Genomic DNA, 15,243 nt, shown 5'->3' with positions numbered 1-15,243 from the left:
AAGGATGCTCCCCATTTTACAGAAGAGGAAACAGATACTCAGAGAGGATCTCTGACATGCCCAAGAGCACACGGCAAATTCTGGAGGAGGTGCTGGAAACCGAGGGCCTTTCATTTGTCTGGCGGGAGCCCCACGTGGGCAGAGGAAGACTTGTCTGAGCCCACCCAGTGTCACAGGGGCTCCCTCCACAAAGCACAGCAAAGCTGTGTGACAGACAGGGCTCCCTGCCTGGTCAGGGCTGGCACTCAGGAGGCTGAACCTGCCAGACATGCCCGGCAAGGGTCTGCCACACTCGGCGCCTTGGTTTCCCCTCTAGCAACCCGGGAGGATGCCGTGGCCTCCTGAACTCAGATGCACAGGAAACCAGCTTTGGCCGGGGGGGGCGGGGAGCAGCTGCCAGAAGACATGCTCTAATTTCTCAGAAGACTCAGGAAGTCAGAAGCTCCTGGCTCGGGGCGAGGCGCTGGGGTGGAGACCCTGGCAGACACCCCCTCCCCGTCTCAGACAAATGTGGGACAGCAGAGCCCGCCCCCTTGACTCCCACTTACTGTCAAAGTAGCTGGTGTCGTCCTCGGCTTCAAGCTGTGGCACAAACTCAGCTTTGTGTCGCAGAAGCCCGGCCCAGTCCAGCGTCCAGAAGAAGGGGTGCTGCTTTACCTCGTGGGTGCCACCTGTAGACATGCCCAGCTCAGCCCTGCGGGTCCCTGTCCCCACTGCCTCCTGGGCCAACTATGAGCCCAAACTTGGCCAACACAGAACCGTAAAGATGGCGAGGGGAGCAGCCACTGTTTCAGAGCCTGAAGAGGGACGGAGCTGGCACGAGAAGCCAGGCCCTCGGAGGAGGGCGTCCTTGCCAGGCCTTTTCCATGCATTTCTACTCCATGGAGTAGAGCTGACTGTGTGAAGGTATCCTGTTCCCCAGCCTCAGCCCCTATGTCCTCTCCCAGCGACTAAGCTTCATCATGAACATGACCTGTAGTGGCTGCGTCATGGGCGGCTGGAGTCTCAAACAGTCCCTTAACCATTAATTAGGTGGCTAGAGAAATCTGGACAGTGGGATCCACTGGGCTGGGCCTCTGAGGACCTTAGGACACAGCCCGTGGTGACCTTGCAGGCTCCCATACTCAGCCTCGGTGCCCCTTGTCTGCATCAGACCCAGCTACCTGCGAGTTCCTGGTGAACTCCTATGCATCCTTCAAAACCCCAGCCTCAAGTCCCCCTCCTCTATGCAGCCTCTCAAGTAGAGTTATTGCTTTCCCCAGCTCCCATCCCACCCAGCTGGCCGCACCCCCCCCCCATAGTCACATACCCGTGCCCAGACGGTCCAATGGGCTCTGTCGGAGCAGCCTGGTGATGAGGTCCTGGGCATCAGCTGGGAGGGCCTCATCTCCTTCTGGCCACATGATCTCATCTAAAATGAGGAGAGGGGGAAAAAACTAAATTAAATTAATAAAATAAAATAAAATAGGAGAGGGAGAGAAAGGGTGAGGATAGCCCTTCATTGCACCTCTGACCACTTCCCCTCACTCACTGCACACCAAGCCATCGGCCTCCTCTGTTCCTTCAACACACCAGGCTCAGTCCCACCCACAGCCTTTGCTCCGGCTGCACCCCTCTACCAGGGCCGTACCCCTCTTCTACTTCTGTGGCTCGCTCTCGCTCCTTCAGGCTTTGCTCACACTGTCACTTCAGCGAGGCTTCCATGACCCCCTATTTCAGGCAGCCCTCCCCCACATCTGGGACCCCATCCCCTCCCCTCTTCCTGCTTCTTTTCCTTGGCATTTTTTGTATCTGATGTTTCGTTATTTGCTTATTGATCTCCCTCCCTGTCTGTCTTGCTCTTGGCCATGTCCCCAGTGTCCGGTTGGGGCTAGGCACCCTGTAGGAGGGCTGTCGCCCAGAGCGCCAGTGGGGCCAAGACTCGAACCGCGGCCATGGTGGGGGAAACGCACCACTGACCACCTGGCCAAAGAGTTCCTCGGGGGTATCTCCGAAGAAAGGCACACAGCCCACCAGGAATTCATAGAGGACAACACCCATGGCCCACCAGTCCACTGGCTTCCCGTAGCCCTGGCGGAAGATCACCTCGGGCGCGATGTACTCAGGCGTCCCGCACACCTGGGTCAGGCAGAATGGGGAAAAGGAGGATGGCCTCCAACTCCAGAGAGGCCACGAGAGATGGAGAGGCCAAGGCCAGGCTGGGCACAAGGGCGGAGAAAATTACGGGGCTGGGCGGGGGGGGCAATTTATCTTGTCCTTTGTGCTGCAAAGTCTCCCCATGTCCTAAGGGTCAGGATCCAGACAGAGGGAGGCGGTCCCACACCCAGGGCCATCTGCCTGCCCGCGCACCTGCTTGTCCACGAACTCCCGGGTGTCCTTCTCGATGTGGCCCTCGTAGAGGTTGGTGGCCATGCTCATGAGCCCAATCTTGGACAGGCCGAAGTCGGTCAGCTTGATGTGGCCCAATGAGGTGATAAGCAGGCTGTGGGTGGGTGGGCGGTGCATTCAGGGCTGGGGGGCCCGAGGTCCCTGGCCGCTCATGCCACCCCAGAACTTGGGGCCACCCCAGCTGGGCTGAGGTCCAGCCAGGGCCGCTTCACTCCCCAGAAGGGATCTGAAAGCGCCTCCTGAACATGGGCTCATTATCACAAGGTCTTGGGCAGTATTTCAAATTTGGCAAACATCTTGGTGCACCTACTGGATGCATCTGCCGTTGCTGCTGAGCACCTACCGTATACGCCGCTGTTCAAATATAAATTTCCTGAGAATCACTCCATCTCCCCGCTATGTGTTAAAACATCTGAACACCTACTGGGTGGATCTGTAATACAGTTTTGTACACGTGTCCATTCTTTTCAACAAACTGAACACTGCGAGCACCTATCGTTTACATTCCCTGTTGAACAATGAACATACCTTGAGCATCTGCTGTATACAGAAATCTTCCTGTGAACCTCATGAGACCCACTTTTAAAAACTTGTACACCTACTATGTACCCTGCTGTTCAAGTTTTCCCATCAGCTTAAGTACATGCATGTTTTGCTAGATGATGGAATCCACACGCTATCTTTATAAAGTTACGTTTTCACGGATCTCCTGGTACACCTGCTGCTTCATTTCTAGAACTCACTGTGTATATCGAAGCTGTCTGATAAACCTTTTATCTGGCACATATGTGTACCTCGACTCTATAAAGAAACAACACTGTGCACCTACTATGTGCAGCCGCTATTTTTAAAAATAAGGGATGTTTCTTGAGCAACTAGGGTGTACGCCAGTTGAGGAGAACCATGTCGGTGTAGCCGCCAGATACAGTTAAAACCAGGGGCTTGGGGCGCTTGGGTGGCTCAGTCGGTTAAGCATCTGCCATTGGCTCGGGTCATGATGCCGGGGTCCTGGGACTGAGACCCGCATCGAGCTCCCTGCTCAGCGGGGAGCCTGTTTCTGCCTCTCCCTCTGCCTGCTGCTCCTCTTGCTTGTGTTCTCTCTCTCTCTGTCAAATAAATAAAATCTTTAAAAAACCAAACCAAACCAAGGGCTTATGGCAGGCCTGGGGCCATCCACTGTTAAGACAACCAATACTTCTGGAGTTCCTATGGGCACATGCCTGTCTAAAAAACATTCACCTCTTGAACACCGACTATATGAGCTATTTAAGAAAAATGTTTTCCTTCTTAGAAATGAAATGCTATGATGTCCAGGATATGCTTCAAAGTACCCAGCCTGGGGGAAGGGCGGGAGCCGGAAGTGGGGAGGAAGCGGGACTGGCCGAGTGTTGGAAGCTGTGGGATCAGGATGGATGTGGGGAGTGGACGATGGGGGGCACTGGACCCTTCTGTTCCAGGCTGAATGGTGTACCCCCAAATTCCCATGTGGAAGTCCTAACCCCCCAGGAACTACAAATACGACCTAATTTGGAGAGAGGATAGTTGTGTGACTAGTTAAATGAGGACGTCCTAGAGGACAGTGGCCCCTCATCCGATAGGACTGGTGTCCTTATGAAAAGGGGACACGTGGGCACAGACACGCAGAGGAAGGACACCACATGAAGACCAGAGTGATGCTGCCACCAGCCAAGAAACCTCCAGAAGCTGGGGGTGAGGCCTGGAAGAGATCCTTCGCTGGCACCTTCAGAGGGAGCCCCGCTGAGCCCTCGATCTTGGACTCCCGGCCTCCAGGACTGTGAGAATACGCTTCCACGGCTTTAGATTCCTAGCCTCTGCTACTTTGGTCTGACGGCCCCAGCCAACGAATGCACCTTCTCTTGACTTTGGGATGTATTTGAAATTTTCCAAAGTGAGAAAATATATATGTTTTTCTCAGGCACCTATTAAGCGTGCCTACCTCCCTGAGGCCTCTGGGGCTGGCCACTTGCCCGCACCGTTTTTGGCACAGGAGGGTCCCGAGCCTGGGAGGGGCAGGTCCTGCTTTGGGGTTTGACCTGAGACACTCGGGAGACCCCATCCCACTCAACTGGGCAGAGTTCTACTGGGCACGGGGCATCCTTAGAGTGTCGAGCACAGAGGCCCAGGTATACAGCAGGTGCCAAATACACATTTTATCTTCTGAGCTGCTGGCAAACTACGAGATGCCCTGGAAATAGGCAGGGCTCTTGATGCTTCTGTTCACATCTCCACGTAGCAAGTGTCTTCCTCTGAGAAAGGGACAGTAGGTGCTCCATGCTGCTCTCAAAACAAAATCTTTGTAAAAAGGGAACCAAAGGGTTCTGGGCCTGGCACACAGCCATTGCCTAATAACTGTTCTTCTAATCACCTTACACAAAGCCGGTGCCCCATGAATACGCACCAGATGAAAAAATGTGCTTTATAAATCCGAAAGGGTCATCAGTGTGCGAGGAGTTAGTCATACTGCCATCTGGGTTCCTGAAAATACACATCTGCTCTGTTTTCTAAGCCACTCACAGGCTGCAAGATGCCTGAAAACACGCAGGCTCTTGACGTTTCTATTCACACCTCCACGCGGCCAGGACCCGAGGAACTCGAGGCGCTTGCCTGGACTCCCCGGGGCCCTTGATAAAAGAGCAGCCCCTGGCTCTTGAAACAGCAGGTGCTCAATTAATGCAGGGCAGAGGGCCTTGCAAATTACGTAGGGGTTACAAAGCGTGAAGGATTATTCACACACGTGTCTTACAGGCAGCCACAGAGGACCTGGCAAGCAGTAGGTGCTTCCTAGGTACGCGAGTAAAAGAAACCTCCCGAGGCTCTCAGTAAACACGTTCTCTTCCTTTCTTCCCTGCACGAACATTCAACAGGTGCTCAAGACAGGCACAGTCCCTTTCTTCACGTGTACGGTCTTGCAGAGGGCATATCCCTGTTCCCGGTATATAGATGCTGCCTCTTAAGTGCACGTTTTCTCCCCCTGGAGCAGCAGCTCTCAGTATATTTTGTGCACCCTAAAGTGCACATCCTCTCTCTGACTGGCAGCCCCTCCAGAAATGTACTATCCTTCCCTTGCACACAGCAGGTGCCTGTTAAGTACCCGCTCTCCTCTATACACACCAGGTGCCCAACATTGCCACTGTTCCGTGTCTTCCTGTCACCAGGGGCCCCAGGGGCTAGCAGAATCCGGACAGGTGGGGCTCTGAGCAGCCCCAGAGCCCAATCAGAGGCCCTGCCCCCGCCCCCGAGGCCCCAGGCAGCTCACTTGTCAGGCTTGAGGTCACGGTGCACGATCCCATAGTTGTGCAAGTATTCGAGCGCCAGCACCGTCTCGGCGAAGTACATGCGGGCCATGTCCACGGGCAGGGGGCCCATGTTCTTCAGGAGCGTGGCACAGTCGCCGCCTGTGGGGGGCGCAAACAGAGCCCCTGGGCTCTATAGCCTCACCCAGGGCCTACAGGACCACTCCCACCTCCTGCAAAACGTCCCCAGTCTGTACCAAACCAAGGTGGGGAACTGAAGGGGGCAGGAGGGAGAGCAGACCTTGACTCCTGATTCTCCCCTGGCATGACAGCAGCTCTGTAAGGGCCTTACCCTGTACCCAGCTGGTGCCTCCTAAGTGCTCGTTCCCTCTCCCTGCCTAGAAGCACCTTGATCAATGCACGCCCCTGCGCTCAGCTGAAGGGCCTGCTCATTCTTAAACTGCAAACTTGATCCCACAACTCCTTTCCCTGGCCCCCAACCATTCTGGTCCTTCCGCCCCACACCTCCCTCCCTCCCTCCCTCCCCTGCTCTTACTTCTGGTCTACAGGCCTCTGCTCACAGTCCCCTCTGCTGAAGATGTCCATCTGTACCCTATTCCCCCAGGGTCCTCCCCTCACACTCCTCTTTGAGCTCCCTCAGCCCCAACCCCCCAAGATGGGCCCCCCGCCAGAGACTGAGGGTCCCCCGAGGCAGGCTGGGACCCCTTGGAGGACAGAGCAGACCCCAGCTTGGTCAAAGGCGGGGCTTTCTTTTGGGTAGAGGGTGAGCTCCCCGTCACCAGAGGCATACAAGCCCTCGTGGCCACACCTTCCACATACTCCATGACCATACACAAGTGGCGCCGGGTCTCGAAGGAGCAGAACATGCTGACCACAAACGGGTTCTCGGCGAAGGTGAGGATGTCGCGCTCCACGAAGACCTGCTGGATCTGGTTACGCAGAATCAGGTTCTGCTTGTTGATCTTCTTGATGGCAAAGCGCTGCCGTGTGTCTCGGTGGCGTACCAGGTAGACAGCCCTGGGGGAGCCGGGGTTGCTGAGGCCAGACACTGAGGCACCCCCCCGCAGGCAGTAGGGCCTGGCCTGGGCCCAGAACCCAACCGGCCAGGCCTTTGCCCGTGCCGTGCCCCACATCCGAGACACCCTTCCTCCTTACCTGGGCCTTCTCCGAAAGCAGCCCCCTAGGGGTCTAAGCTGCCCCCCCCCGGTGTCACATGGAGAAGCCAAAGGTGGCCCCTCGGTGACTTCTTCACGGCAGACTGAGACCCTTTAGCTCAAAAGCCCCCTGCGCTAGACTCAAATCGCTTTACGGAGAGCCTAAATGAGCAGAGTTTTAACCATTCAGAGCTTGCCAGGTTCGCGAATCTAGTAAAACCGCCTCGAACTGACCAGCCCTCCGTAAGATGAAGCCCGGGGGCTGTAAAGACCCCAAGGACCACTGCCTTTCGGAGCCGTCTGACCCAGACTCCTGGCCACGCTGCTGAGGGACGTCACTTAGACACGTAAGCCCCTCTCCAGGCCCTCCGCTGGACAGTCTCACGCTGCGCAGGACGCCCCCTCCCCCCACACCTCCATGCAAATCTGTCAACGTGGCACTAAAATAATGTCACTGCACGCTCCGGCCACCGTGCGGCCATCTTGTTCCTTGCACGGTCCTGAAATACCTACAGCTCCTACACCTGGGGCAGGTAACGGCCTAGACCAGGGATGAGGCTGGCTGAGGCGCCAGCCTGACTCTACCGCATCTCTACTTCCCTCTTCGGGCCTTGGTTTCCCTGTCTCCATACTCAGGGGCCACCTGGACCCCAGTCACCCCCATGAGCATCTGAGAAATGGGTCTATGGGGACCCAAGGACTTACCCGTAGGCTCCGTTGCTAATGAGTTTGATGGTCTCGAAGTCACTCTCACATGGCTTCCTCCGTGATGGGCCGACGAGGGAACGGCTCTATGGGGCAAGGAGGGGTCAGGGTCCTGCCCCACCTCCAGGCAGGCCAGGCTCTCCGTGCCTATAATCTCAACCATTGGGTCAGGCATCTGATGCTACTTCCTCTTTCCAAATTTCTCCAGCCCAACTTCTGAGTTTCTGAGCTTTGGCTCAAGCCATGTCGTCCTTCCAGAAAACTCCTATACATCCTCCAAAACTCCCCTTTCCTGTGCCCCCTCCAGTCTGGCCTGCCCAACCGCCATGGCAGGGTAGTCTCATTTGCCTCTATCTTCTCCCTAGAGTCATGGGCACTTATTAAGCACCTACTACATGCAAAAACCTCAAAAACCCAGCCCCTCCCATGGCCGCCTAGTCTACCTTGAAAAGAACAAGACAGGTGGGAGCACCAAAGCTCTGTGACTTACCTCCGGGGACTCGGGTGCTGGAGGCTGTCCTTCCCCTTCCAGGTGACTCAGAGGCACCATCTCTGTAAGACAAGGGAAGAGCCTCAAATGGGGCCTCCATGCCCTGCCTGTTGATCCCCCAGAGATTTCCTACGGCTTCCAAGGCTCATCCGGGCTGGGGACGTGGTGCCTCCCTGACTAGCTCCCATGATATCATCATTGAGCCCCTACTAGGTCCAGGTCTTGGCCAAACCCAGGAGGCCAGACTAAGCAATGACTGAGGAACCTTCCAGAAGGACCAGTGGGAAGCCCAGCCTCTGAATGGCACAGCCATCATCCTGGCTCCAAGCCTTGGGCCTGTTAACACAGGCTGTGACACGGGCCCTCTGGGTTTTGGCTCCCAATATCCTCCTTAGCTTAGGGTGTGGTCCAGAAGGAGCCTCCCCCCCAATTTTCTAGCCCTAGGACTTGGCAGAGAGGTGGCCCCGACTGAGTGGTTGGTGAACATGAGCCATGATGATGGCAACGAAGACAGTGTCTCACAGTCACGGGGCAGGGCTGGGATGGGACAGTGGAATCTCAGGGGTGAGGGAGGCCTGGGTTTGAATGCAGCTCCCTTTACTCAGTGGGTTTCCCCCAGGGGGCACTGCATCGATGGCCCCACAGTCACAGCTGCCAACCACTGGCCACCTTCTGCCTCCTCTGATACTGGGGACACCCACAGCGCCACCTGCATCATCTCCACTGGACAGCCAGGTACAGCCATGGCCACACAGCAAGTCTGTAAGTGGCCTGGCCTTGGGCCCACTGAGGTCTGAACCTCGGCTCAACCTCATCTCCCCAGAGCCTCAGACTTTCCAGCTTTAAATGGGGACAATGGCAGCCCGGTCCCAGGGTTAACACAGCAATGATGCTGGGTGGACACTGGCCACGGCGCAGAGCCCTGCCAACCCCATCGCCTTCTCCCCGGCTCCCCTCCTTCCTCAGTTCTAGCCGCACCCCTCCTCCCCACTGTTCTGCCCACGCACCAGGCATGTTCACCCTTCCCCCTGCCTGGTTCACCCCCTTTCTTCCCCAGATCTGTACTTGGTCACCTCTCCATCCACCAGCACTCAGCTTATACATTGACCTTTCCCCAGAGCCACCTGTGACCACACCTGGACCAGGCCAGGTCCAAGTTCAGTGCTCTCTTAGTACCATGTCTCAGTTCTCCTGTGTCAACTGTCTGGGGAGAGTTCTTGACCGGCTTGGTCAAGCCCACGGGTCGCCCTGTCTGACCCCGAGTCCACCTCCTGGCCCACAGTCAGATGACATGGAGAAAGTACATTGTGAGTTTGCAGGCTGACGGGAATGCCATTGCTAATGGTGGCTCCCTGGCCCATCTTAACTTGGCATTGGAAGACACTGAGGCTCCTAGACCCTGGCAAGTTAGGGGGTCCAACATGTGGCCGTGTGATGCAGGGACCCCAGGCACTTTCCCACAGTGGGCCCCGCAGGTGGCTGAGGGCAGGACCACAGAGAGACAAAGGACAGTATTGCAGCTGTGAAGTCAACGGGCCTGGGTTCGAATCACAGCTCTGCCCTGGCTTCTCCTCGGGTTTTCCCTTTCCACCCCACTCCCCTGTCAGCTCACCCTCGAGGGGGTCCTTAGCCAGGCCCAGCTGCCCAATGATGTACTGCGGCAGGTCCGTCTTGATGCCCTGGCCCTCTCGGGCCTGGCCCTCGGCAGCCTCCAGCAGGTGATAAAACTCCTCAGGGTCAAACTCCTGGGGATGCAGAGAGGCTGGTCAGCCAGGGCTTGGCCTCACCTCCAGGCACCTCTGTTCCCTCTGTCCGGAGCAGCCCAAGGGGCGGCTCCAGCTCTCCCCTCCCAGTCTCAGCTCCTGACCCTTCCCTGGGGAAAGAAGCCCACCCCGGCCTGGAGGTGGCCTGCGCGCCTCTCAGTGGGCACTGTCCCTTGTGCCTCGGCAGGACTGTCACACAGCCGTGTGCAGACACTCACCAGGCACTCAAGGAGCCTCGCTGGCCTTGAGATGATGATAAGCAGCTTCCGGACAAGCTGGACGATGAAGCCCACCTCCTCACTGTCCGAGCGCTCGTGGGCCTGGGGGCAGGTGGGTGATGGCGTCACCGGCAGGCCCTGGGCCCTGGCCTGCCTGGGGAACCCTAAACCCCCACCCCCCACGCACATCTTGCAGCAGCCTCTCCAGCTTCTCCTGCATCTCCAGGAAGTAGCGGGAGGTGACGAGCGCCTCTCCAGACTTGGCCAGGCAGTCGCGGGCCAGCTCAATGATCTGGTGGTGGATGAAGCCCAGGACGCCGTCGGCCAGTGCCAGCCGGGCGCCGGGCGCAAAAGCAGCCAGGAACTCCTGCAGACGGCCTTCCATCTGTGCCGTGGCCTGGGCAGGGTGGACGGGGCAACCTGGTCATTGGATGGGGCTGGGGAGCAACACACAGACGGGGGCAAGAGAGACAGTTGGGGAGAGAGACGTGGCGATGGGGTCAGTGAATTGGAGGGGGAGCAATATGCCTAGGTTGGGGGGATGTTTTGAGACAGAGAGACAGGAACAGGCAGAAATGGGATAGATGGGGGGATAGAGCCAAGAAGACAGAGTGCCAAAGAGGAACAACAACATGGAGGGGAGCTAGGGCCAGTCCAGCCATCGGCCCTGCCCACCTTGGGGAACCTCTCCCGGTACACATGATTCATCATGACGATTTCATTGTCGAAGGTCCCTGTTGTGCGTCCCGGGCTGTGGGGGGGGTGGGTGGATGACACACAGTCAGCTTGCGACATGGGCCCAGAGACCCAGTCCAGGGGAGGGTCAAGGATCGGAGGCCAAGCTTGGACAGGGTCAGGGGCGGAGATGGAGGAGGAGCCATAATGTGGCCCCCAAAGCCAGCCCAAGGAAGGGCTGGGGTCAGAGGTCAAGACCCACCTGAGACTGCGGGAACGGGGACGAAGGTGGGGTGAGCGGTGGCCGCCTTCCTCGTCAACCACGCTCTCTGAGCTGCGGAAATGCTTGGACAGGAAGCATAGTTCATCCGGCGTCGGTTGGAAAGGAAGCTGGTGGAGGCGCTCCCGGGAGGATGAGCTTGACTGGCAGGAGGGGGTATCAGGGCCACGAGTTCAGAGTCAGCGCCAAAGCCAGAACCCCAGCATTAACCGTCAAGGCCTAGGCTGCCTGCTGGTCACTGGATGGTAATAAGTTCCTGCCTGGCTCCTATGCATCCCTCAAAACCCCAGCTCTGATGCCCCCTCCTCCAGCAAACCTCCCTGCCTGCTCCCTAGGCAACCCCAAGACTCCCTCTGGCCAGGCACTAACCCCATGGGATGAGGATGTCTGTGTCCTCCAGACTGGGGGACTCCTTGGGACCGAGGCTGGGTCTTTTCAGGGACCCATACATTGCCCAGAATGGGGCACAAAGGGGGCAACCAGGATGTCGGCTGACTGGACAACTATCCAACACCTTGATAAAAACCAAAGACGTGTCCCGCCCCACCTCGCACCCGCCTGTCTGCTGGCCAAGGTGGGACTGTGGGTACCGAGACGGTGGAGCTGGGCGTGTTGGTTCCATAGCCAGAAGATGGGAGGGACGCAAGGGACCATCTTCTGCCGTCAGCCCTAGAGAAGAGAACCAGAATAGTTGGAAGGAAGGCATGGCCCCCACGGTTTGGGGGGACTAAGATACCATGGCTGGCAGATTCTGGCCCTGCTGGAGGAAGAATCTCCTAAAAAGGCTGAGAACAGAGATTCAAGGTGAACAAGTCTGCTATGCGTTTTCTCCTCATCCTTCAGACACCTCCTCCAGGAAGTCCTCCATGACCCAGCTGCCAGCGCATACCCCATCAAAGCTCCGACTTCTCTGAGTTGCAGCTGCTGGGATACATGCTGGTCGCCCCCACCAGACTGAGGACTCCCCAAGGGCTAGAGTCCAGCCTCGCCTTCCTCAGCCCCCAGCATAGGGTATGGCACGTGGCAAGTACTGAATGTTACGGAGTGAATGAGTGACATTTAAGCGCCTGGTACACAAGAAGTCCTTCATTAGCTCTTACTAAGTGAATTCATGACTTTTAGTGAGTTAATAGTTTTTAGACTAGAAGGTGTGCCCTCCTCCTCCCCAAGGGCTCCCTGAAATTACCTGTCCACACGTGGGATGTGGCTGCAGAAGGCCGTGCGTGTTTGCCAGGGGCAGAAGCCAGAGGGAGAGACCACCATAGGGCAGGGGATGGGGGAGGGGAAAAAGTCAATGAGGAGGCAGGCCCAGCCACCAAGCGCATGCCCCTGCCCGTCCCCTCACCAGCTGTGCCGACACCATCCCTCAAAGCCAGTGACCACTCACCTTCGGGCAAAGGGGAAGTTCACAGCAGACGCAGCTGAGAAGTTCCGAGGACTCTCAAGAGGGCTGTTGCCTGCTGAGGACGAGGGGGACACTAAGTCAGAGCGGGCGAAGGCAGGACGCCGCCCCTGCATGCTTGTTCCCACACTCACCTGTGGGGACGGAGAGCGGAGACAGGGGCCGGGAAAGGGTTGGCGAGGGCGTTCCTACCACCAGACTTTTGCGGTTCCCGCTGCGACAGCTGTCGGGAGAGGTGGGGACAGGATCGGGAGCTGGCCCAGACCTCCGGGCTCAGAGGACAGCGTGCCCAGGCCAGAGCACACACATGGCCAGCTCTGGGGCGGGATGGGAAGCTAGGTGTGACCACTGCCACTCTGGTCCCAGCTGGGTGGCCTCATGGCCCCTAGCTCAGCCTTGGAGGCCTGGGGTAGCCATTTTTGACAAATATTACCTAGTATTAAGACTGCTGTGGTTATCATCGGTAGACCCTGCCCATGGCCAGGAGCCCCTGGCTCCCCTTCGCTCGCTTCTGTGTTCACTATCCCACCCCCACACTTTTGCCTGTGCCATGCCCACTGCCAGAAGCAGTGGCAAATAAGGCAGAGGGTGGAGAGGATCCTGGGGCCCACTGGGGAATTGAGGCAGGTCCCCACTCCATCCCAGGCACCCCTTCCCAGGCCCACGGCCCCAAATGTCTTGGCAGCCCTCCTCCCCCGGGTCCCCCCAAAATGCCAATCCGACCCTTAAAAACCCTCAAGTCAGCATCTTGCAGTTAGATCCCGTCCTTCTTAACTTTTGCCCACGCATTTTCCTCCCTCCATCCCAGTTCCCTTCCTCCAGACCCCCTGGCCCAGGCCACTCCCACCCTTGCTCAGCCTCTCCCACCTGAGCCCTGCCCCCAGCACCCGCCCTGGCAGAGGGAAATTGAGAGCAACACCGTCTCCCCTCCCTCCCCAGTGCAGTCGCCCAGCAACGGCTCTGCTTGCTCTCGACAAGTGCATCAGCCCACATACCCTGAGCCGCCAACGCAGCTCAGTGGTTCAGGGAGGGAGAGAGAAAACCTCAGGGCCTCACGGGGCCAGGAATGGTGTCCCAGGCAGAAGGCACAGCACAGGCTAAGGCATGGGACAGCATGGTCAGCAAGCGACCGAGGCAACAAGACACGCAAGGAGGAGGGATCCAGCCTGTCCACGGCTCCATGTGCAGCTGCCCTTCTGAGCCTGTTTCCCCATCTGTATACCTTTGCAAGGCGCCGGGAAGATTTGACGAACGACATAGGGTGTTCAGCTTTGGGGCCAGCACTGGGTAGACTGTGGTAGGCATGTACAGTGTCGTCTTTCTCCCCACAACTCCTGCAGGGCCCAGTACACGCAGTGGTAGGGCAGGCAATGCCTCCCCGGTGAATTCAGTCACCGTTTGCCTATCCCAACAACCCCAGTGGGAGAGACCACCTGCACCAATTTCCCAGCCTAAGAAACTGAGGCCACAGATGTCAACAGCCGCAGGGAACTGTCCTCTAGTCTGATGTGCAGAAGCAAAAGTGAAACCCACAGGTTCCTGCAAAACTTCCTGCCAACACCCACCCCCCACCCATATAGCCGCCAGTCCCACATCCTCTCCCAGCCCTCATCTGGGTCCTCAGCCCCACGCTGCAGCATTTGTCACCAGCAGCAGCCTTTGGGAAAAACACTTGGCCCACCTTCCTCTCGCGCTCAGGCGGGGCCTTCTTGAAAACACAGCCATATTTGAGGTCTCAAAGGGAAACCTGGGCATCATTTGTTCACTTGCCAAGCATCTGTCAAGTGTCCACAGTTTGCTCAGCCCTCCCTGGAGAAGGCCCAGGACCCTGTGAAGCTGCCTGGCCATTCAATAAACACCCATGTGGGACAACACAGAATGAGAATATGGCAGAAAACATTGGCCAGAGGCCAGCTGCCTGCACCTGATCCCTAAGATACCCCTAAGCTCTCTGTCGATCCACAGGATCCGGGAGAAGAGCCTAAGCCCTGAACCTAGTATTCAGGGTCCTTTAGCAGCTGCTATCCCTGCCCAGCCTTTGCCTGTGCTCCCCTCTAGGAATGCCCCAACCCAGCACCAGTGAAAAGCTCAAGAACAGAGAGGTTAAGGAACTGCCTGAGGTCACACAGCCAGGCAGTAGCTGGGCTGGAATTTGAACCCAAGTCCTGTAAAGTCCACAGCCCTTACTTGGCCTTTGCTTTTCAAAAAGGGAAACGGAGACTCCAAGCCAGGCCAGGCTTTGCTGTGGTTAAACCCAGTATGTTACCCGACTTAACCGATCCTGCCACGCCACCTGCACGGCAGCCTCGTGCAGTAAATATCTGCTTCTGAAACAATATTTCCGCTGACGGGGGCCCCAGGGGCAGACTAGCTTCAGTTTTTCCAAGAACATCTTCCCCCCGGTCTGCCCAGGCCTAGAGACCCGGGTTCGAATTCTGCCTCGGTCCCAGCTCCCTGCTGCCTGTATCGCCACCCTAGCTGCGACCTGGGCAGGCAGACACCCAACTCCGGGTAATGAGGGGCGAAAGGAGGGTATCTGGACCCCTAGCGAATACCCTGATCCCAAAGCGTGCTCCCCCTTCCCCCTACCGCCACACACAGCGGCCCTCGCCACGCCGCCGGGATATACTTCTGGCAACTCGTGTTTGCTTGGCCGGCCGCCGCGCCTCTGCCCGCACGGTGCCCCCTACCTCTTGGAGCGCTGCAGCAGCGCGCCCTTGGCAAGGCGGCTCCGGTGGCCTGGCGCAGCCACCGCCGTCCAGTAGCTGGGGTCGGACATGCTGCTTCTCTTTGTGCCGCCGCCGCCGCCCGAGACCCGGGAGGCGCGGGGGCGCAGCCGGCGGCGGCGGGGCGCGAACCTCCGCGGCCGAATTGGCCCCGGGAGCCCCGCGGA

General features: G+C 57.8%; 1 protein-coding gene across 20 annotated transcripts in view; it reads right to left on the bottom strand.

Moving 5' to 3' along the window:
- Nucleotides 1-15,243, bottom strand: part of MAST3 (microtubule associated serine/threonine kinase 3) — a 38,006-nt gene that overhangs the window by 8,558 nt on the left and 14,205 nt on the right. For 3 of the 20 annotated variants that reach the window (XM_034658067.1, XM_019797317.2, XM_011222140.3), the window contains exons 3-19: nt 12,485-12,573; nt 12,336-12,408; nt 12,135-12,155; nt 11,503-11,617; nt 10,931-11,091; nt 10,669-10,744; nt 10,181-10,390; nt 9,994-10,095; nt 9,625-9,757; nt 8,013-8,074; nt 7,523-7,608; nt 6,472-6,680; nt 5,666-5,804; nt 2,350-2,482; nt 1,953-2,118; nt 1,310-1,411; nt 549-671 (exon numbers count right to left, since the gene is read on the bottom strand). In XM_034658067.1, the coding sequence (XP_034513958.1) occupies nt 549-671; nt 1,310-1,411; nt 1,953-2,118; nt 2,350-2,482; nt 5,666-5,804; nt 6,472-6,680; nt 7,523-7,608; nt 8,013-8,074; nt 9,625-9,757; nt 9,994-10,095; nt 10,181-10,390; nt 10,669-10,744; nt 10,931-11,091; nt 11,503-11,617; nt 12,135-12,155; nt 12,336-12,408; nt 12,485-12,573 (2,000 nt within the window). The other 17 variants (XM_034658068.1, XM_019797289.2, XM_034658065.1 and 14 more) reach the window with 16 other exon arrangements.

The sequence above is a fragment of the Ailuropoda melanoleuca genome, chromosome 4, assembly GCF_002007445.2.
Source record: "Ailuropoda melanoleuca isolate Jingjing chromosome 4, ASM200744v2, whole genome shotgun sequence".
NCBI classification, from domain to species: domain Eukaryota; kingdom Metazoa; phylum Chordata; class Mammalia; order Carnivora; family Ursidae; genus Ailuropoda; species Ailuropoda melanoleuca.
The sequence above is the reverse complement of the archived record's forward strand: the minus strand, read 5'-3'. Positions and strand labels throughout refer to the sequence as shown.